Source organism: Procambarus clarkii, chromosome 37, assembly GCF_040958095.1.
Source record: "Procambarus clarkii isolate CNS0578487 chromosome 37, FALCON_Pclarkii_2.0, whole genome shotgun sequence".
Classification (NCBI taxonomy): domain Eukaryota; kingdom Metazoa; phylum Arthropoda; class Malacostraca; order Decapoda; family Cambaridae; genus Procambarus; species Procambarus clarkii.
The window spans coordinates 15,361,614-15,384,014 of NC_091186.1; the positions used below are offsets into that span (position 1 = coordinate 15,361,614).

The following is a 22,401-nucleotide window of genomic DNA, read 5'->3' on the forward strand; positions in this document are numbered from 1 at the left end:
GTTCATCTAGAGTGCTATATATACCGTGACTCTCCTGACTCTCCCTGACTCTTCCTACACATACGCTCTCCATCTCCTGCACCACTCGCCCCTCCACCACTCCTGTTCTGCACCCCTGCACCCTCACACACCTCGTAAAGTCACCCCCGACTGTCTCATCAGCCACCTTGTGTCCCTATGCAAACAAATGGTTGCTGGAATTCAATCTACACAAGTGTAAGGTAATGAAAATGGGAAAAGGGAGAAAGTAGAAATATTGTCGGAACAACCGTGGACATCTTCAAGAGAAAACTAGACTGTTTTCATAAAAACGTGCCGGACCAACCGGGCTGTGGTGGGTATGTGGGCCTGCGGGCCGCTCCAAGCAACAGCCTGGAGGACCAAACTCTCACAAGTCAAGCCTGGCCTCGGGCCGGGCTTGGGGAGTAGAAGAACTCCCAGAACCCCATCATGCAGATATCAAACAGATCAGGTGGCATCTATACCATAAGGGGGAGGTCACTGTAGGAATCTGAGAGCGTGAAAGATTTGGGAGTGGATATAATTCCACCAATAACACCAGAGGCACACAAGCACAGTAACATCAGCGGCATATTGGACGCCGGTAAATATAAAAACATCTTTACAAACCTAATCAACACAATATTTGTTAGACCAATACTGGAACACGCAACAGAGGTTTGCAGCAAAATTTTTGCAAAGAGGGCTAAGCTACGAGGAAAGGCTAGTAGATCTAAATATCACAAGCCCTAAAGGATAGAAGAAAGATGAGATATGATCACAACATACAAGATGCTGAAGGGGGAATACACAAGGATAGTCTCTTCAAACTTAGAGGAAAGCAGGGCAAGAGAACACAGGTGGAGGTTGGACACGCAAATGATCCGAAGGGATGTAAGGAAATACATGTATCCTGTGAGGGGAGTCAAGAAGCGAAATACACTGAAAAAAGAGGTTGTGGAAGCCACCTCCATCCACAACTTTAGGGCCAGATTCGACAAGGATTTGAACGTGAGAATAGTTCAAATAGCAACGCAGCCGGCACAACAACGCTTGTAGATGGGGATTAAGGAGCTAGAGCCCACTTCTTCGTAGTCACAGATACGTGAGTACCACCCACCCGACATGCACCCCCCCCCCACACACCCTCCCCCCACACCACACACACCCTCCCCCCCCCCCGGGGTGTGGGCAGCGTCAGGTGGCGGCTCAGGGGTAAGGCCACTTAAGCACTGTGTGTAAAGCACAAACAAAAAGAGAAACAAAGGTTTACGAATTTTAACACTGGAAGGGAGAGAAAGAGTTGTGTCCACAGCTATACCTGCCACGGCTACACCTGCACAGTCTGGCCGTTCACACCTGCCACAGTCTGGCCGTTGACACCTGCCACAGTCTGGCCGTTGACACCTGCCACAGTCTGGCCGTTGACACCTGCCACAGTCTGGCCGTTCACACCTGCCACAGTCTGGCCGTTGACACCTGCCACAGTCTGGCCGTTCACACCTGCCACAGTCTGGCCGTTCACACCTGCCACAGTCTGGCCGTTGACACCTGCCACAGTCTGGCCGTTGACACCTGCCACTCTTATTTATGGCTCCAAGTATCAGGGGACATAAAGTATATTAGACTGACTAAGGTCACCCTGACTAAGAGTCAGGCCGGGCTTGGGGAGTAGAAGAACTCCCAGAACCCCATCAACCAGGTAACCAGGTAACCCTACCCACCACCTGACCATTCACAACCAGGATGCTACCACACAACAGTCGCCTAACCAACTGGGGACTAAATTACAATTCAGTACTAATTAAAGGCAGCGGGTGTAAGGTGGCCACCAGTCCTTTCACCCTGCCTATAGCACTCGACCCCCCAAGACCAACTTTTTGGTTTTGAGTCAACTGCTCCACCGGCTGTGGTGTGACATATAAGCGCCTAGCCTAGCCTAGCCTGTACTGTCCAAGCCTAACCTAGGAGTTGCAGAATCTGTGATGAGAGTGACGGACAACCGCCTTGACCACTACCTGAGAGAATGTGAACATCTGAGAGACATTAGAAATATGTGTAGAACAATAAACCCCACATTGTTTGAGTTAGGAAAACACTATTTGTCAAATACTGAAACTGTTCTTAAAAGATTTCCCCATTTTGCACACGCAAGATAACGTAAGATTTTAAGGGTTGACAGATGTTAATCTTCTTGTTTGAGGAGCTGTTCACTTGAGACAGTTAAGCAAGTCCCAGCTGTGTCTGGGTACAAGTGACAGGATGTACAACCCAGCGGGTTTTCTTCCTATTGGGGAGTGTTGTACATGCTGCTACGGCGGTGCGTCCACTCACAGGATGAGTGACGCTGCCCAATACTGTCACTATGGCGGTGCGTCCACTCACAGGATGAGTGACGCTGCCCAATACTGTCACTATGGCGGTGTGTCCACTCACAGGATGAGTGACGCTGCCCAATACTGTCACTATGGCGGTGTGTCCACTCACAGGATGAGTGGCGCTGCCCAATACTGTCACTATGGCGGTGTGTCCACTCACAGGATGAGTGACGCTGCCCAATACTGTCACTATGGCGGTGTGTCCACTCACAGGATGAGTGGCGCTGCCCAATACTGTCACTATGGCGGTGTGTCCACTCACAGGATGAGTGACGCTGCCCAATACTGTCACTATGGCGGTGTGTCCACTCACAGGATGAGTGACGCTGCCCAATACTGTCACTATGGCGGTGTGTCCACTCACAGGATGAGTGACGCTGCCCAATACTGTCACTATGGCGGTGTGTCCACTCACAGGATGAGTGGCGCTGCCCAATACTGTCACTATGGCGGTGTGTCCACTCACAGGATGAGTGACGCTGCCCAATACTGTCACTATGGCGGTGTGTCCACTCACAGGATGAGTGGCGCTGCCCAATACTGTCACTATGGCGGTGTGTCCACTCACAGGATGAGTGACGCTGCCCAATACTGTCACTATGGCGGTGTGTCCACTCACAGGATGAGTGACGCTGCCCAATACTGTCACTATGGCGGTGTGTCCACTCACAGGATGAGTGGCGCTGCCCAATACTGTCACTATGGCGGTGTGTCCACTCACAGGATGAGTGGCGCTGCCCAATAAACTCGCCCCTCGGGGGCAAAATTAAAATTAATACCAGCAGGTTAAGACACCATGAGTGCCATAACAACACACAACTGAGTTAACAATCACAAACAGCTGACATATATGCATAAATAATTACCCCCGAGGTCAAAAAGACAGCCAAATATCATTTTAAGCTTATTATTTTCAATGGCATTGAATATATATTGCAAATAAAATACCAGGTCACCCCTCCTCTCACCCCCCCCCCTCCTCCCTCAACCTTTCACCACCCTCCTCCCCATCCCCCCCTCCCCTCGCCCCATCACCCCCTCCCTCGCCCCATCACCGTTCCACATGAGGCAAAAACGCTCAGCATTCGTGAGCATATTAATTAAATTTTAATTTAATTTTTGGGTTACAAATGAAATTTCAGTGGGTTGAGGCAGAGGGCGGAGTGTCATAATTTAAAGACCCCCCCCCCCGCCCCCCCACCAATGACTGTATGACACAGGCTGACAATGGATGCCAGACCGTGAATAATTAGGGGGGGAAAGGTGCCTCGATCAGGGGGTTCATACACCCCCTTGGAGGTAGAGGATCCAAAGTAATGGCGATATGGGTTTGTTTTTTTCTATGAATAGGATCAAATCCTATGGATTGTCTTTCAGCTGTTTCGTTGCTAGGTATCTGGATGGAAACAAATACCAAGCTATTGCCATCTTTTGAGGTAGCAGTGATAGCCACTAGTGGTGGTGGGAGTGATAGCCACTACTGGTGGTGGGAGTGATAGCCACTACTGGTGGTGGGAGTGATAGCCACTACTGGTGGTGGGAGTGATAGCCACTACTGGTGGTGGGAGTGATAGCCACTAGTGGTGGTGGCAGTGATAGCCACTACTGGTGGTGGGAGTGATAGCCACTACTGGTGGTGGGGAGTGATAGCCACTACTGGTGGTGGGAGTGATAGCCACTACTGGTGGTGGGAGTGATAGCCACTACTGGTGGTGGGAGTGATAGCCACTACTGGTGGTGGGAGTGATAGCCACTACTGGTGGTGGGAGTGATAGCCACTACTGGTGGTGGGAGTGATAGCCACTACTGGTGGTGGGAGTGATAGCCACTACTGGTGGTGGGAGTGATAGCCACTACTGGTGGTGGCAGTGATAGCCACTACTGGTGGTGGGAGTGATAGCCACTACTGGTGGTGGCAGTGATAGCCACTACTGGTGGTGGGAGTGATAGCCACTAGTGGTGGTGGGAGTGATAGCCACTACTGGTGGTGGGAGTGATAGCCACTACTGGTGGTGGGAGTGATAGCCACTACTGGTGGTGGCAGTGATAGCCACTACTGGTGGTGGCAGTGATAGCCACTACTGGTGGTGGCAGTGATAGCCACTACTGGTGGTGGCAGCGATAGCCACTACTGGTGGTGGGAGTGATAGCCACTACTGGTGGTGGGAGTGATAGCCACTAGTGGTGGTGGGAGTGATAGCCACTACTGGTGGTGGGAGTGATAGCCACTATTGGTGGTGGGAGTGATAGCCACTACTGGTGGTGGGAGTGATAGCCACTACTGGTGGTGGCAGTGATAGCCACTACTGGTGGTGGCAGTGATAGCCACTACTGGTGGTGGCAGCGATAGCCACTACTGGTGGTGGGAGTGATAGCCACTACTGGTGGTGGGAGTGATAGCCACTACTGGTGGTGGGAGTGATAGCCACTACTGGTGGTGGGAGTGATAGCCACTACTGGTGGTGGGAGTGATAGCCACTACTGGTGGTGGCAGTGATAGCCACTACTGGTGGTGGGAGTGATAGCCACTACTGGTGGTGGCAGTGATAGCCACTACTGGTGGTGGGAGTGATAGCCACTACTGGTGGTGGGAGTGATAGCCACTACTGGTGATGGCAGTGATAGCCAATACTGGTGGTGGCAGCGATAGCCACTACTGGTGGTGGCAGCGATAGCCACTACTGGTGGTGGCAGTGATAGCCACTACTGGTGGTGGGAGTGATAGCCACTACTGGTGGTGGCAGTGATAGCCACTACTGGTGGTGGGAGTGATAGCCACTACTGGTGGTGGCAGTGATAGCCACTACTGGTGGTGGCAGTGATAGCCACTACTGGTGGTGGCAGTGATAGCCACTAGTGGTGGTGGCAGTGATAGCCACTACTGGTGGTGGCAGTGATAGCCACTACTGGTGGTGGGAGTGATAGCCACTACTGGTGGTGGCAGTGATAGCCACTAGTGGTGGTGGGAGTGATAGCCACTGCTGGTGGTGGCAGTGATAGCCACTACTGGTGGTGGCAGCGATAGCCACTACTGGTGGTGGCAGTGATAGCCACTACTGGTGGTGGCAGTGATAGCCACTACTGGTGGTGGCGATGGAGAGTTCGGCAGTCTAGCGAACGTGAGCGTAACTAACCGATCTCTTACGACGTTCAAAAGAGGACTAGATAAAGACCTCGAAAGGATACCTTGTCCAGCCCCGCTCCTGTGCCAGGTAAGTCCACTACGGGCTCACCATAGCCCGTGCTACTTGGAACTTTTTGTTCCCAGTAGCTGAATCTATAACAACAATAACAATACGTTGTCAACTGCGTAGTGATTCATATATCAGACTGCAAGCAGCCGCGTCCACCAACCAGGAGGCCTAGCCAGAGACCGAGCCGCGGGGACATTGATTCCCGTAACCAACGCAAAACAGTACCAGGTAGGGAGTTACTGGGGTAATCTAAATGGTTTGAAATCGTATAAGGAGTTAGATATCATTGTGTGGGTTTAGAGCCGTGATTGGCATTACTGAACCATAGTCATGACAGCATGCTGCTCTTCCTTGTATAGTGACTCTTCTAGAGTCATTAATGATCAATATATCTTAACAGGAAGCTAGGATGCTTGGGCAGGTTTACCTGGAGTTTACCTGTAGTGGGTTCCGAGAGTTCTTCTACTACCTGATCAACCAGGCTGTGACTCATACGTCAGGCTGCGAGCAGCCGCGTCCAACAGCCTGGTTGATCAGTCCGGCAACCAGGAGGCCTGGTCGACGACCGGGCCGCGGGGACGCTAAGCCCCGGAAGCACCTCAAGGTAACCTCAAGGTAACCCATGATCGGTCTGAGGCCAGGTTTACCTTGTGATAAGGCGACTATCTCAGATGAAGAATTCACCACACAGGACACTAGGACACCCCCCAGAAGAGGCAGACAGCACTTAGAATAAACATTCCATTCACTTGAGCTCTACGGGACTCGAACCCTGGACCTCCCACACGTGTGAGGCTGAAACTCTATCGATCGAGCTATTGAGTGGCCTTAATAAGGAAAGTTTCCAGAAGCATCCTGCTGTCAAACTGAAATTTTCAACTCTCCCTGACTACTACTACCGAAGCTCAGAGGAATTGGTGACCCACGCTCGCGTTATATACAGTGTCATCCACACTTCCCTGGAAATAAATATGTTTTTTTTTGTTCACGGAATTCAGACTAAAGCATTTGGGCTTTCACCCCCCCCCCCCTGGGGGCCTAAGCCCAACCACTTGGACGGGACGGTAGAGCGACGGCCTCGCTTCTTGCAGGTCGGCCGACATACAGACCTGTGGCCGAGGCCGACATATACAGACCTGTGGCCGAGGCCGACATATACAGACCTGTGGCCGAGGCCGACACATACAGACCTGTGGCCGAGGGCCGACACATACAGCCCTGTGGCCGAGGACCGACACATACAGCCCTGTGGCCGAGGGCCGACACATCCAGCCCTGTGGCCGAGGGCCGACACATCCAGCCCTGTGGCCGAGGACCGACACGTCCAGCCCTGTGGCCGAGGGCCGACACGTCCAGCCCTGTGGCCGAGGGCCGACACATCCAGCCCTGTGGCCGAGGGCCGACACATACAGCCCTGTGGCCGAGGGCCGACACATACAGCCCTGTGGCCGAGGGCCGACACAGTTCAGTAAAGTTAGCAGACAGAAACGTCACAATGTCGAAAAGTTTTTTTGGCCTTAAAAGCCTCGTAAAATTCTCCAAAACTTCTAAGAGGCGTCGAACCGTGAAGAACGAAATGCTACTGAAATACCGAAGGAATAACGACCATTCAGTCGACCTGGTCATCAGGCAACCATTATCGGCAAACTCTACAAGACTTGTCGTTTATTTGTATATATTTTGGGGGGTTAAAGACCTTAATTAGCTCAACTTATCAGTAATTATGTCTAATTGGTTGTTATTTATTGGAAAATGTGCTTCGTCATAAAGCTGTCAGGTGTGTTGGCCAAGCCAGGGCAGAGCTGTCAGGTGTGTTGGACAAGCCAGGGCAGAGCTGTCAGGTGTGTTGGACAAGCCAGGGCAGAGCTATCAGGTGTGTTGGACAAGCCAGGGCAGAGCTGTCAGGTGTGTTGGACAAGCCAGGGCAGAGCTGTCAGATGTGTTGGACAAGCCAGGGCAGAGCTGTCAGGTGTGTTGGACAAGCCAGGGCAGAGCTGTCAGGTGTGTTGGACAAGCCAGGGCAGAGCTGTCAGGTGTGTTGGACAAGCCAGGGCAGAGCTGTCAGGTGTGTTGGACAAGCCAGGGCAGAGCTGTCAGGTGTGTTGGACAAGCCAGGGCAGAGCTGTCAGGTGTGTTGGACAAGCCAGGGCAGAGCTGTCAGGTGTGTTGGACAAGCCAGGGCAGAGCTGTCAGGTGTGTTGGACAAGCCAGGGCAGAGCTGTCAGGTGTGTTGGACAAGCCAGGGCAGAGCTGTCAGGTGTGTTGGACAAGCCAGGGCAGAACTGTCAGGTGTGTTGGCCAAGCCAGGGCAGAGCTGTCAGATGTGTTGGACTAGGCCCCAGAGGTAAGACCAGATAATTATCAGGAGATTGATTGATAGCCACTCAAGAGGTGGCACGGGCATGAATACCCCGTAATATCAGGAGAGAGCTCCAAGCCTTCAATTACTACCATGCAGCACTAGGAAGGGATATGAGGATAACTATTTGGGAAAGCAATGGTGCCCCAAAACCACTTGTCGACGGTCGGGGATTGAACGCCGACCTGCATGAAGCGTGACCGTCGCTCTACCGTCCCGCCCAAGTGCTTGGGCTTAAACCCCAGGGACGGGGAGGGGGGGGGGGGGTTGGAAGCCCAATACTTAACTCATTCTGCAAGCGATAAGGCCGCAAGTTATGGCGGGTCGGGGGAGGGGGCCTTCATCTTCTCACACACTCGCGGAGAAATTATCGCGGCTGTTTCATCGATCGTGTGAACACAGTGTGGAGAAGCGTGAATGGTCGCCAAGTGACGTTTACACCGTCCACTCCATCACCCCCCAAGGGTGCAAACTTGGGCCCAGATTCACGAAAGCAGTTACGCAAGCACTTACGAACCTGTACATCTTTTCTCAATCTTTGGCGGCTTTGTTTACAATTATTAAACAGATAATGAGCTCCGAAGCACCAGGAGGCTGTTTATAACAATAACAACAGTTGAATGGGTAGTTTTCATGCTTGTAAACTGTTTAATAAATGTAACCAAAGCCGTCAAAGGTTGAGGAAATATGTACTCGCCTCACCTAATTGTACTCACCTAATTGTGCTTGTGGGGGGGTTGAGCTCTGGCTCTTTGGTCCCGCCTCTCAACTGTCAATCAACTGGTGTACAGGTTCCTGAGCCTACTGGGCTCTATCATATCTACACTTGAAACTGTGTATGGAGTCAGCCTCCACCACATCACTTCCCAATGCATTCCATTTGTCAACCACTCTGACACTAAAAAAGTTCTTTCTATTATCTCTGTGGCTCATTTGGGCACTCAGTTTCCACCTATGTCCCCTAGTGCGTGTGCCCCTTGTGTTAAATAGCCTTACTGTGTAACATAGCATCTGTGTGTGTGTGTGTGTGTGTGTGTGTGTGTGTGTGTGTGTGTGTGTGTGTGTGTGTGTGTGTGTGTGTGTGTGTGTGTGTGTGTGTGTGTGTACACATCGCCCAGATGAGGCAAGACGGCCACACCAGTTCTTGGAAAACTTGACTTTGTAAACAGGTGTTGTGTGTTTTACACTATATGGAGCCTTACCTTAATGTATATATTAATGACTAAAATGTTTGAAAAGTCTGAATTACGATTAACTCATGGTTTTCCTCCGTGTAGGCTTTCTCGGCACATTAACTTAAATGAACAAAACGCACACTAGACCACATTTGCCTGTAGTCACGGTTAGGTAAATACTGATAGGTACGCATGCACACACACACAGGACTAGGGACTAGCCACGATGCAAGTCCCAGAACAAAAAGGCATGAGTTACAAGGAAAGGCTGCGTGAAATGCACCTCACGTCGCTGGGAGATAGGAGAGCTCGGGGAGACATAATCACTACCTACAAAATTCTCAGAGGAATTGACAGGGGTAGATAAAGATAAACTTTTTAACACGGGTGGTACACGAACAAGGGGACACAGGTGGAGACTGAGTACCCAAATGAGCCACACGGATGCTAGAAAGAACTTTTTCAGTGTCAGAGTAGTTAACAGGTGGAACGCACTAGGCAGTAATGTGGTGGAGGCTGACTCCATACACAGTTTCAAACGCAGATATGACAGAGCCCAGTAGGCTCAGGAACCTGTACACCAGTTGAGAGGCGGGACCAAAGAGCCGGAACTCCACTCCGGCAAGCCACTCAACCAACAAGAGATGAATAACACACAAGGTTTACAAGTAAAGGTAAACTTGGGTGGAATGTTTGGCCCGAGACGCTCTCATGCCCCCCCCCCCCCCTGCCACCTATGAATCATGAGAACAGCGTTGTGAACGGGCCAGGCAGCCGTCCGTGTCTCACCCGCCCGGTAACACTGACCCGTCGCGGACTGCCTCGGGTCCTCGTGGACTCGCTAACGAGGGAAGAAGACGAATTTATCAGGAGTAAGCGCTAAGCCACTTGGATTGCAGAACACATTGAAGGGATATGAGGAGAGGAGAGGAGCTGGGATATAAAGAGTACAGAGGGAAGGCGTAGTTCTTACGGGCTATTCATGCCCGTGCCACCTCTTGGGTGGCTTAATCTTTATCAATCAATCAATCAAAAGTCATGACGGGAGACATCTCCCGTCACGCAGGGTGCAGTCGCACCTCCACAGATCTCCAGTATCAGCTCTTGATACTGGTAATGGCTCAAGAGGCCCACCACTTACGGGCTATTCATGCCTGTGCCACGTTTTGGGCGACTTCATCTTTATCAATCAATCGGCGTAGTTCCCAACCAATAAGACCGTCGTGCATCGAAGGGCGACCTGCACGAAGCGGAATGGTGGTTGTACCGACCAGTCAAGAGTGGGTTGGACAAGAAGAGGGGAGTGAGCGAGACTTCCTCGAGGAAGAGGAAGTAGCGAGCCACTTCACCACAGGGACAATTGAGCTCTCAGCTCTTGGAGTAGTCTATATACCAGCGATAGAGTGGCCTACCGTTGTGATTCACCCACAGGCTGATACAGCAGCGGAAATACAGGTTCTGGCGCATACACAGACCACACATACATGCAGCCAGTGGAGGTGGTACAGAGTCATGCAGCCAGTGGAGGTGGCACAGAGCCGTGCAGCCCGTGGAGGTGGCACAGTCATGCAGCCAGTGGAGGTGGCACAGAACCGTGCAGCCCGTGGAGGTGGCACAGAGTCATGCAGCCAGTGGAAGTGGCACAGAGTCATGCAGCCCGTGGAGGTGGCACAGAGCCACACAGCCAGCCTGGCAATAAACACGTGAGGCGCACATTAAACACGACACCAGCAGGAAATTATCCACTGCAAAGGATTAAAGTGAGAGGCCTGTGAGGAACACATTGATCACACACGCTCACTGTCTTCGTGACACAGGGTATCCCGAGCAGTCAGGTAAGCGGCAGCAGCAGCAGCAGAGACAGCAGAAGGGTGTGAGGATTGAGGGGTCAGGAACGATCTGGTGGCCGGCTGCTCAACTTCGACACAAGTTCTGGTGCAATTAGATGCAAGGAACATCGAGCTGCTCAACAAGACCTCACCTTAGGCAGTCACACCTCTAAGTGCAAACGCGACCTGCTCTTACCCCGACCTGATAAGCTTAATTGCCACAGACCGATGGGAGCGCATTCGATAAAATCGCCCAGGTTGTTAAGGCACACAATGCCAGTTCTAAAGTTAATAACAAATTAAGAATAAACATATGCCTACCTACTGCCTCTGTTGCTTGGCCGCTCCAAGCAATAGCCTGGTGGACCAAACTCTCACAAGTCAAACCTGGCCTCGGGCCGGGCTTGGGGAGTAGAACTCCCAGAACCCCATCAAGCAGTTCCCATCAAGCACTAATACCTAAACCTTTCAATACTGGAGGCAGAAGGTATTTGTGATGGCTACCACGATAAAAGCCACAAGGTTAGGGACGATACCTGCTTGATGGTGTTCTGGGAGTTCTTCTATTCCTCAAGCCCGGCCCAAGGCCAGGCTTGACTTGTGAGAGTTTGGTCCACCAGGCTGTTGCTTATTGAGGCCCGCAGGCCCACATACCCACCACAGCCCGGTTGGTCCGGCACGTTTTTTTTAGAAAACATGTCTTGAAGATGTCCACGGTTGTTCCAGCAATATTTCTTATATTCGCTGGGAGGACGTTGAACAACCGCGGACCTCTGATGTTTATACAGTGTTCTCTGATTGTGCCTATGGCACCTTTGCTCTTCACTGGATCTATTTTGCATTTTCTTCCATATCGTTCACTCCAGTACGTTGTTATTTTACTGTGTAGATTTGGTACTTGGCCCTCCAGTATCTTCCACGTGTATATTATTTGGTATCTCTCTCGTCTCCTTTCTAGGAGGAGTCTTTCTTGTTTCTAACACGATGTTCGTGTTATTGGTATATATAACGGCTGGCTACACAGAACCATGGAACAGGTATACATAAGAGGACAACTTAGCACCATTAGTGATCACGACGGGCCAAGCAGCATGGTACTCTTAATTAACTATCTCCAACACGTCAATACAGCCGGATTGCAGTAAGTTTGGGCTACGCAAAAAGTGAACAAAGCGTCAATTACCAAGTCTGCAGAGTTGTGAAGTTCGCAGACCAGAGCAGCAAAGTTGGTGTTTTCCCCCATAGTAAGTGACTGGTTGTGAGGTAGTGACTGGTCAACCCGTCCTCGACTCACAACTGATTTCGTCCGAACACTTCCGGAACAAGTGCGTCATTGACGAATTTTGTTCGAATCACAACGCTGTAAATGCTTCACCCACGTACTACAAATACAAATAATCGCCAACAAAACCTAAACACCTAACCTAACCTAACCTAACCTAACCTAACCTAACCTATGTCTATGTATGCACAATATGCTAATATATTATAATATTAACTTATATATGAGAAAATTCCCGTTTTGAATGAACAGCATCTAAAAATTTATGAATGTGTCTGTGGGGTTGACCGGTGGATGTAATGGACTTGAGTTGAGGACGGGTTGCATGCAAGACAATGCTGAACAATACTAGAGAACGTATGAACAATTTCTTGAAGAGTTTTTCAGAAAAGAACTGTCAGTCTAATCACAGGTTTTGGACGTCTCTTTTGAAGAGATTAGAGAGAAATAGAACTGAATCACGTTCCCTAAGAAGACCTAGAACCAAAGAGGACAAGATTCTAATCCACAAATGGTTGAAAGAGTTTAACTAGGGGGGGGGGCGGGGGATATAAATATTGATTTATAAATATCAACCAAAACTACAACACTACATAATGGATACCAGTTAGAACAAATTTCGATTGACAAAAAAAAAATCAAAATTGATTCGGAAACAGGGAAATGTGTTCTGTAGTTTTATTGATTAAGACAACAAGGTGTATAACTGGCCAGCCGAGGTCCAACCTACTCTGAGTCTGTGAGAATACTGAGCCCTGCTGCAAGCACGGCTGGTGCTCCTCTGTCTGGCATGACGTCAGAGGCCTACTCGCCTGTGATTGGTTGTGTTTCAACCGTCATACAATTTGAGTATAACAGTTATAGTGATCTGTGGAAGAAGTTAGGTGCTTCTTTCACCCCCTTGCCTCCTGCCACGGTTCCCAAGAGGCTTTAGTCAGGATATTTGCGAAAGTTATTCATTATACATACAAAGCATTATACATGTCTTACCTTGAGGGAATACGTGCTGGAAAAATAACAACGCGTAATGTAGTAAATTTTCACTGCATTGGAGTTTTGTTTATTTAGAAAACAGAAATGCGGAAAGAGCAAAATCTGAGATGTAAAAGAGATGATAAAATAAAGACATAGAAGTGTGTGTGTGAGGAAGATGTCTACTGACCTTTAGCCATCTCGTCAATCCTCGGGGGAAAGCCTTCGTCCACGCCCCCCACCACAGAGAAGCCGAAGCGACGGTCCGCCGGGCCCAGGAACAGATTGACCACGGCAGCACCCTCCTGCAGGGGAAGTGCAACGTAAACGTGGTCAGGAGGTGTTAACCAGCTTTAAACACTGCACTAGCAACAGTTAACCTCCCCCAGACATAGGGCCAGATTCACGAAGCAGTTACGCAAGCACTTTAGATCCTGGGGCCAGATTTACGCAAGCACTTACGATCCTGTACATCTTTTCTCAATCTTTGGCGGCTTTGTTTACAATTATTAAACAGTTAATGAGCTCCGAAGCACCAGGAGGCTGTTTATAACAATAACAACAGTTGTTTGGGAAGTTTTCATGCCTGTAAACTGTTTAGTAAATGTAAACAAAGCCGTCAAAGTTTGAGGAAAGATGTACACGTGCGTAAGTGCTTGCGTAACTGCTTCGTGAATCTGGCGCCTGTACATCTTTTCTCAATCTTTGGCGGCTTTGTTTACAATTATTAAACAATTAATGAGCTCCGAACACCAGGAGGCTGTTTATAACAATAACAACAGTTGATTGGCAAGTTTTCATGCTTGTAAACTGTTTGATAAATGTAATCAGAGCCGTCAAAGGTTGAGGAAGGAAATTACGTTCGTAAGTACTTACGCAACTGCTTCGTGAATCTGGCCCATGGTTGTTAGTGATTTATTTAGCACTAACAAATTGTGACAACCTGAGCTTGGAGCTACGCAACACATTGTGAATATTTGTACTGGTAATTAAACGACCAGATTATTGGCCACGGGTTTGAAATACACAATCTTGAATACAGTAGCATGTAAAAATACAACTTTGGCCTATACATCTGCTGATAGCTAACATCTGAAAGTTGTTTGCCAACCTCAGCAACACAACTATCAACTCATTTGACAAAGTTCATTGTTTTTTCACTTAGATGCTTCGTCCTTACACACAAAACATCTTCGTAATTATTATGTCTTTCTTTAACACTACCTTGTAAGTTCCCAGCCATCTTGACTCTACTGTTTCTCCTACAGTAGTGGTGGTGGTTGTGTTGGTGGTGGTTGTGTTGGTGGTGGTTGTGTTGGTGGTGGTTGTGGTGGTGGTGGTTGTGTTGGTGGTGGTTGTGTTGGTGGTGGTTGTGTTGGTGGTGGTTGTGTTGGTGGTGGTTGTGGTGGTGGTGGTTGTGTTGGTGGTGGTTGTGTTGGTGGTGGCTGTGATGGTGGTGGTTGTGTTGGTGGTGGTTGTGTTGGTGGTGGTTGTGCTGGTGGTGGTTGTGTTGGTGGTGGTTGTGTTGGTGGTGGTTGTGCTGGTGGTGGTTGTGTTGGTGGTGGTTGTGGTGGTGGTGGTTGTGTTGGTGGTGGCTGTGATGGTGGTGGTTGTGTTGGTGGTGGTTGTGTTGGTGGTGGTTGTGCTGGTGGTGGTTGTGTTGGTGGTGGTTGTGGTGGTGGTGGTTGTGTTGGTGGTGGTTGTGATGGTGGTGGTGGTTGTGGTGGTGGTGGTTGTGTTGGTGGTGGTTGTGGTGGTGGTGGTTGTGTTGGTGGTGGTTGTGTTGGTGGTGGTTGTGGTGGTGGTGGTTGTGTTGGTGGTGGCTGTGATGGTGGTGGTGGTTGTGGTGGTGGTGGTTGTGTTGGTGGTGGTTGTGGTGGTGGTGGTTGTGTTGGTGGTGGTTGTGGTGGTGGTGGTTGTGTTGGTGGTGGTTGTGTTGGTGGTGGTTGTGGTGGTGGTGGTTGTGTTGGTGGTGGTTGTGTTGGTGGTGGTTGTGGTGGTGGTTGTTGTGTTGGTGGTGGTTGTGCTGGTGGTGGTTGTGTTGGTGGTGGTTGTGGTGGTGGTGGTTGTGTTGGTGGTGGTTGTGGTGGTGGTGGTTGTGTTGGTGGTGGTTGTGTTGGTGGTGGCTGTGTTGGTGGTGGTTGTGTTGGTGGTGGCTGTGTTGGTGGTGGTTGTGTTGGTGGTGGTTGTGTTGGTGGTGGCTGTGTTGGTGGTGGTTGTGCTGGTGGTGGTTGTGTTGGTGGTGGTTGTGCTGGTGGTGGTTGTGCTGGTGGTGGTTGTGTTGGTGGTGGCTGTGTTGGTGGCGGCTGTGTTGGTGGTGGTTGTGCTGGTGGTGGCTGTGTTGGTGGTGGTTGTGTTGGTGGTGGTTGTGCTGGTGGTGGTTGTGCTGGTGGTGGTTGTGCTGGTGGTGGTTGTGTTGCTGGTGGTTGTGTTGGTGGTGGTTGTGTTGGTGGTGGTTGTGCTGGTGGTGGTTGTGCTGGTGGTGGTTGTGTTGGTGGTGGTTGTGTTGGTGGCGGCTGTGTTGGTGGTGGTTGTGTTGGTGGTGGTTGTGTTGCTGGTGGTTGTGTTGGTGGTGGTTGTGTTGGTGGCGGCTGTGTTGGTGGTGGTTGTGTTGGTGGTGGTTGTGTTGCTGGTGGTTGTGTTGGTGGTGGTTGTGTTGGTGGCGGCTGTGTTGGTGGTGGTTGTGCTGGTGGTGGTTGTGCTGGTGGTGGTTGTGTTGGTGGTGGTTGTGTTGGTGGTGGCTGTGTTGGTGGTAGTTGTGTTGGTGGTAGTTGTGTTGGTGGTGGCTGTGTTGGTGGTGGTTGTGTTGGTGGTGATAATTTTAGGGGAGGAGACAGTTGTTATGCTAGTTGTGCATAGAGTGGATGTCTTAGGAGTGGCCGCAGTGGTTGTGGTGGTTGTGGTGGTTGTGGCAGTGGTGACGGGAGTAGGACAGACTGGTGACATGCGGGTGACGAGTATTGATGGTTAACGTTTAAGGCGGATGGACCCGTCAACCGGAAGTTATATGTTGATGTCTCTCTCAAGCAACACTCCAGGATCTGCAGCTTTTTAACATATTATATATATATATATATATATATATATATATATATATATATATATATATATATATATATATATGTATATATATATATATATATATATATGTGTGTGTGTGTGTGTGTGTGTGTGCGCGCGCTCGCAAGGACAATATTATGCGCAAGACGAAAAAAATTAAACGCACGTATAAGCATACATGCCTACACGAAAGTACGCAGTCACACACGTAATGACTCGCACAAGCACACACACGCGCGTGCTTACTCTCACCCGCACACACTCCTACTGACTCTCACGCACATACACATCAAGCACACACGAACTAACACACGCAAAGAACCCCAAAAATGGGACCATTTGAAAGACCACAAAGTACGTCGTGACCTCATGGACTGAGTCTTAGCTAAGAGAGACGCGGTGAGCTTACCCCGTCCGGAGAGTTGGGCGGGAGAAGGTCCATGTTGTCGAGAAGTGAGCGCGAGTGGGCGTGCTTGGGCGCGGGCGGCTGCTGCTGCTGCAGTTCGTCGCCCACTAGGGACTTGCTGTGGGTGTGGCGGGGCCGCGTGACGCCCTCCACGCTCGGGGGCACCACGGGCATGCCTAGCGGCGGCTTGGCCACATGGCTGACGATCTCCGGGGCGAGGGCGGGCTTGTGGTAGTGCGGGATGACGTCCGGACCGTCCAGGTGGTGGTGGCTGGGAGGCGTGGACCCGTTCACCATCACTGTGCCGTTGATCTTGGCGGGCGGCGGCGCGACCAGCGCGGATACACCGCCGCCCACGCCATTGGAGCCGTTGACGTGGATGGTGCCGTTGGCGTGGCCGTTGAGGGGCGGAGAGCCCTGCACGCCCCCGAACGTCGAGAATGTTGAGAGACTGCGAGGGTTCCAGTCCTGCAACACCAATATATTTGCTGTTAACTTCAGTTAGACTGCACACTCATAAACTTGCATCATATTCATGTCATTAATCATATTAAATAGTAAATATCACGATATATATATATATATATATATATATATATATATATATATATATATATATATATATATATATATATAAGAAGGGAACTAAACAAACACACAAACATGTCTAGTTTGCTATCATATATAATTAATTGCAAAAAAATACATCTATATACCAACAGATAGTTCAAAGACTGTTGCCAAAAGCCTATGCATAAAGAGCAGACAGATCACACACACCATTCATCACAGCGCGAAGCATCAGTATATTATAAGACAAATTAAATATTCCCAACCTTTCCCCGGTGAACAAAACAGATATGGAAACAAAATGCTTCCAATATTACGTAAAAACGAAAATCATTTACATTCCTTCAATAATGCGCCATTAACCACATTAGCCACAGTTCCATAGATCATGGCAGCAAAAAGCTATCTTCCCCCTTATCCCAAACATTCTACGCCGGGAAAATACAATGGGTAAAAAAAAATCATGAAAATTAAAACTGAAAATAAAAAACCGTTGCATACAATTCAAAAATAAATACCCTGGCAGCTAAAATTGTCAAGTGCAGCCCGAACGTCAATAACCAGGTGAATGGCTCTGATGTATTTATTGACACCCGACTCTACCACTAAATGCAGAGCACCGCTCCTGTGCCAGGTAAGTCCACTTCGAGCTCACCATAGCCTGTGCTACTTGCCCAGCTCCTGTGCCAGGTAAGTCCACTTCGGGCTCACCATAGCCCGTGCTACTGGCCCCCCGATCCGGTGCCAGGTAAGTTGACCAGACTACACACTAGAAAGTGAAGGGACGACGACTTCACAATCGAGTTGAGAATGGTCCAGGACGGACCGAAACGTCGTCGTCCCTTCACCTTCTAGTGTGTGGTCTGGTCAACTTACTTTAGCCACGTTATTGTGACTCATCGCCTGCATGTGCCAGGTAGGTTACGGGCTCACCATAGCCCGTGCTACTTGGAACTTGTTCCGAGTAGCTGAATCTATAACAACAACAGCCACTAAATGGTCATTGTTGCCACACCTCGCAGGAGCTGCAGTGAGGAGTGTTCAGTGGTAATAACACATTGGTCACAGATTTATTCAGTCTTACACCATATTTACGCCGTAACAACCCGGCCTGACAGCTGAGTGGACAGCGCTTCGGATTCGAAGTCCTGAGATTCCGGGTTCGATCACCGGTGGAGGCGGAGACAAATGGGGCGAGTTTCTTTCACCCTGATGCCTCTGTTACCTAGCAGCAAATAGGTACCTAGGAGCTAGACAGCTGCTACGGGCTGCTTCCTTGGGGTGTGTAACAAAAAGAGGTCTGGTCGAGGTCCGGGCCGCGGGGACGTTAAGCCCCGAAATCATCTCAAGATAACCTCTCAAGATAACCCGTCCTTTCATCTGTTACGGAACCAAACAAACCGTTCGCACTGCGACTACCCAAGACAGTACCCAACTCCGTCTTGTAAATGTCCATCTCTCTGTGAGGCACTTCAAGCTCAATATAATTTATTTACCAGTCTCCGTGGTGTAGTGGTAAGACACTCGCCTGGTGTTCCGCGAGCGCTTTGTCATGGGTTCGTATCCTGGCCGGGGAGGATTTACTGGGCGCAATTCCTTAACTGTAGCCTCTGTTTAACGCAACAGTAAAATGTGTACTTGGTTGTAACAACGATTCTTCGTGGCGGGGATCGTATTCCAGGGACCTGCCCGAAACGCTACGCGGCTGTAATAGAATGTAACAACTCTTGTACATATATAAAAAAAAAAAATTGCATTACACAGTGTAGGAATTTATGCAGTTTTGTTCCCGAGTACAGCTATTTTCTGATTGCTGATCAAGGTATAGCAAGTGGAGCTAATTCGCCTCATACAGCTTAGGGAAGACATCTTGAAGGCACCTGAAGCTGCCGACTTATGAGACAATGCGTCACAGCTCTAGATAAAGAGTCGCCAGCCTTCAGGCACCTTCAAGACGTCGTCCATCAGCTGTCTAAGGCGAAGGGCAAAGCAAAGTTTGAGGGGAAATAATAACCATTTTCTTTCCTTTTAGATATAAGGGATCAGAAAATAACATTTAATGGTGTTATAAATGAAAGGCGTCCACCACCTCCCACGGGATGGGTATTGTGCCCAACCCCTTCGCCCACGGGATGGGTATGCTGCGCCCACGGGATGGGCATGATGTCCACCACCCCTCACGAGATGGGTATGGGGGGGGGGGGTGTATAATAAATGACTAAATAAAAAAGAATGACATTAGACCTAGGCACAGCACTCCGAGAAATGTGCGCACAGTCACGTTAAATTAAGCACCAGTGAGTCTGGTCAGTAATGGGATTGGTGACCACGGAAGCAGATTCTCCTCTAGCTCCTTGACAAACCAAGATATTTTTTTATTTATTAATTTATATATACAAGAGTTATAATAATAATAAAAATAATACTAATAATTTATTTAGGAGCAGGACATACATAGTTGCAGAGTTACAGTACAAACATTCTGTTAGATTTAAAGATAGAGGTAGTACATACAATACCTAAAGCCACTAGTACGCATAGTGTTTCGGGCAAATTCTTACATGCTTACATGCTTCTTACAAAGTTCTTACATGCTTGTACAGCCATCAGCACGTATAGCGTTTCGGGCAGGTCCTTAATCCTAATTTTCTCCGAAATACGACCCGCCAAATTGTTCAACAACCAGGTACCCATTCACAGCTGGGTGAACAGAGGCTACAGTTAAGGACTGGCGCCCAGTCAATCATAAGTTGCCGACCACACGCTTCTGGTGCCTATATAGCACTAGTGTTTTACATAATTGAAAAATAAATGTATTTAATACATAACACTTAGATATAAAAATAAATACAGTAGGGTTCATACATAAATACATCCACTATGTCTGTCCCCGACAAAATGAATGATTAATATTATATTTTTCACTAATAACACATGACTTATATCAGTTACCCAAAATGGTAAAACATTTTCTTTAACAATTGAATGGCCCAAGAAAACGAGATTTATTGAACGATATACTTGTTAATTTCGATTATCGTTCGAACCTTCACGATTACCTACTCAATCTCGTGCCGTGAACAGACAATAACCATCCGGGGTTTGTTTGGTGAAGCAGTTTGGGTAAACACTCACTCACAGTCGATGTTTGACCACAGTCAGTCAACCCTACGCGATGCTGCGGATTGTAAACGCAGAATCATCAGTGCGTACAGCTGGCATTCACATTACGATACCTTCCTATCTTGTGGCTACCTTGTGTAACTTCCTGGGATCAAGCACCCCCTGCGGCCCGGTCTTAGACCAGGCCTAACGGTTGACTGGCTGGTCAACCAGGCTGTTAGACCTAGCTGCGCGCAGTCTGACGTATGAATCACAGCCTGGTTGATCAGATAACCTGTTCTATGGGGGTACATGCTCACGTAGTTATAATCTATAATTTTACTATTGACTTTGCATACCATAGTGATTACAGTTATTTAAGATCTTCATGCATGGTGAAGCTGTTAAAAATCCTGGCGGGACAGAAACGGTTGGGCACGATACCGTTTACCTGATGCCTCTGTTCATCTAGCCGTAAAATAGGTACCTGGGAGTTAGGTAACTGTTGAGGGTTGGCTAAGGTCAGTAGTCGGCGTAAGAGGAACCTCAGTAAGCATAGAGTAAGGACCCTCCTAGGGGGTCAGAGATTCACACATCTTACTGAATAAGAACCATTGTCCGAGCGGCAAGCAGACCAGCGGCCAGATTCACGAAAGCACTTACGCTAGCACTTATCATAATCACGTTGTCTTAGGATCACTGTCCCAGTTGTCAGGGGTCTTGGCTGGTTATGGCTCTTCCTGCGCCAGGCTAGACACAATAGAATGGTAGATCACGATGTTCAACTGTAATGTCAAGAGTTTATTGTTCGTACTTTTCCATTTCTTTATGTTCTCGGCTGGCCGAGAACATTCTCAAGTCAAGTCGACCATTCACAATCGACTTGAGAATGGTCCAGGACGGACCGAAACGTCGTCGTCCCTTCACCTTCTAGTGTGTGGTCTGGTCAACTTGGCTGTGGTTACCGGAGAATATTCCATTGTAGGCGCAAATCGTCAAGTATGAATGATTCATTTGTAAATTGTGTTTGTGTAATCTTCAGGAGATGACCACGAGCCTATTTTTTTTTATCTTTGTTCAGAATCTTCTTCGGTTGGGTGGATTATGACGTAGTACCTTGAGTGGAAGTGCTGGGTACTTCAGTCAAGAGCAGCTGGTCTCCACGTGTTGAGAAACTTGCTTGGTGAGGATGGGCTCGACATTGGATGTGATTGCTTTAACTCTTGGCGAGGATTCCTATGTTGGTGCTGCGGGAGCGGAATTGTTGCAAGTATGTCTACTGGCGCTATTACTTTAGGCTGGTTATTTGCGGTGAATACACTATTAATAGTCTAGACGAGTAAGTTGTAGTCCCTTCCGGCACTTCTGTCAGTAACACCGACGAAAACTTTAGACTTGAAGGTTGTGGTGGTTGGTGGTGGGTGGTGTCGGCTGAGGTTGGGGTGGCGCCCGTCTACGCATCATGTTGTAGTGAAATTAAAGTTTGTCCGGGTAGCGTGGGCAACGTTGCTATGTTGAATGTTGTTGTTGAAATGAGATGAAATTTGATGTTGAAATTAGCTGAGGAATGTATGAGTAGTGGAAGAGGCTTGTCTGGCCCCCCTGCCATTGTTTTTATTTCACCTTTTCCGGTGTGGATATTTCGGCGATACTACTGTTTAGCCAACCCGTTCTCGCACTTGCTTATAGTCAATATTGGCTTATTTAATAAGTGCATATGTGACATACTAATTGATTGTGAATATTTTAGTTTACCTTGAAAAGCTTCATAGAAAACACCGACCTCACCTAACCTTTTTAGTATGTTAAGATTGTAAATAAGAAGCAATAAGATGCTTATCTTAACATAGTAAGAAGGTTAGGTGAGGTTAGTGTTTTCCACGAAGCTTTTCAAGGTAAACTAAAATATTCACAATCAATTAGTATGTCACATATGCACTTATTAAATAAGCCAATATTGACTGTAAGCAAGTGCGAGAACGGGTTGGTTTAGTCCACTTTACAAAGGATGCAATTTCTGGTGTAGCTCGTTGCATTCTCTGAAGCGGTGATCACCCAGGCAAATCCTGCACTT

The 22,401-nt window shown here is 48.7% G+C and overlaps 2 protein-coding genes across 3 annotated transcripts in view; both read right to left on the reverse strand.

Annotated features, from left to right (window-relative positions):
* Positions 1–1,330: 1,330 nt before the first annotated feature.
* Positions 1,331–7,008, reverse strand: LOC138371831 (uncharacterized). The gene is made up of 2 exons (XM_069336857.1): positions 6,815–7,008; positions 1,331–1,583 (listed from the first exon to the last, which is right to left on the reverse strand). Exons 1-2 carry the CDS (start codon positions 7,006–7,008, stop codon positions 1,331–1,333), a joined length of 447 nt encoding a protein of 148 aa, XP_069192958.1.
* Positions 7,009–13,356: 6,348 nt separating this feature from the next.
* Positions 13,357–22,401, reverse strand: part of LOC138372044 (uncharacterized) — a 114,301-nt gene continuing 105,256 nt past the window's right edge. For both annotated transcript variants that reach the window (XM_069337160.1, XM_069337161.1), the window contains 2 exons: positions 16,659–17,123; positions 13,357–13,494 (listed from right to left, as the gene is read on the reverse strand). In XM_069337160.1, coding sequence (XP_069193261.1) covers positions 13,372–13,494; positions 16,659–17,123 — 588 coding nt within the window. In that variant the 3' untranslated portion in view covers positions 13,357–13,371. The remainder of the gene's footprint in view (positions 13,495–16,658; positions 17,124–22,401) is intronic.

Bases quoted from the DNA above. Each gene is read 5' to 3' on its own strand.
- LOC138371831 (XM_069336857.1), bottom strand. From the start codon at position 7,008: ATGTGTCGGCCCTCGGCCACAGGGCTGTATGTGTCGGCCCTCGGCCAC. The intron at 1,584-6,814 runs GTATGTGTCGGT...GCCATAAATAAG, and splicing joins CGGCCCTCGGCCACAGGGCT to AGTGGCAGGTGTCAACGGCC.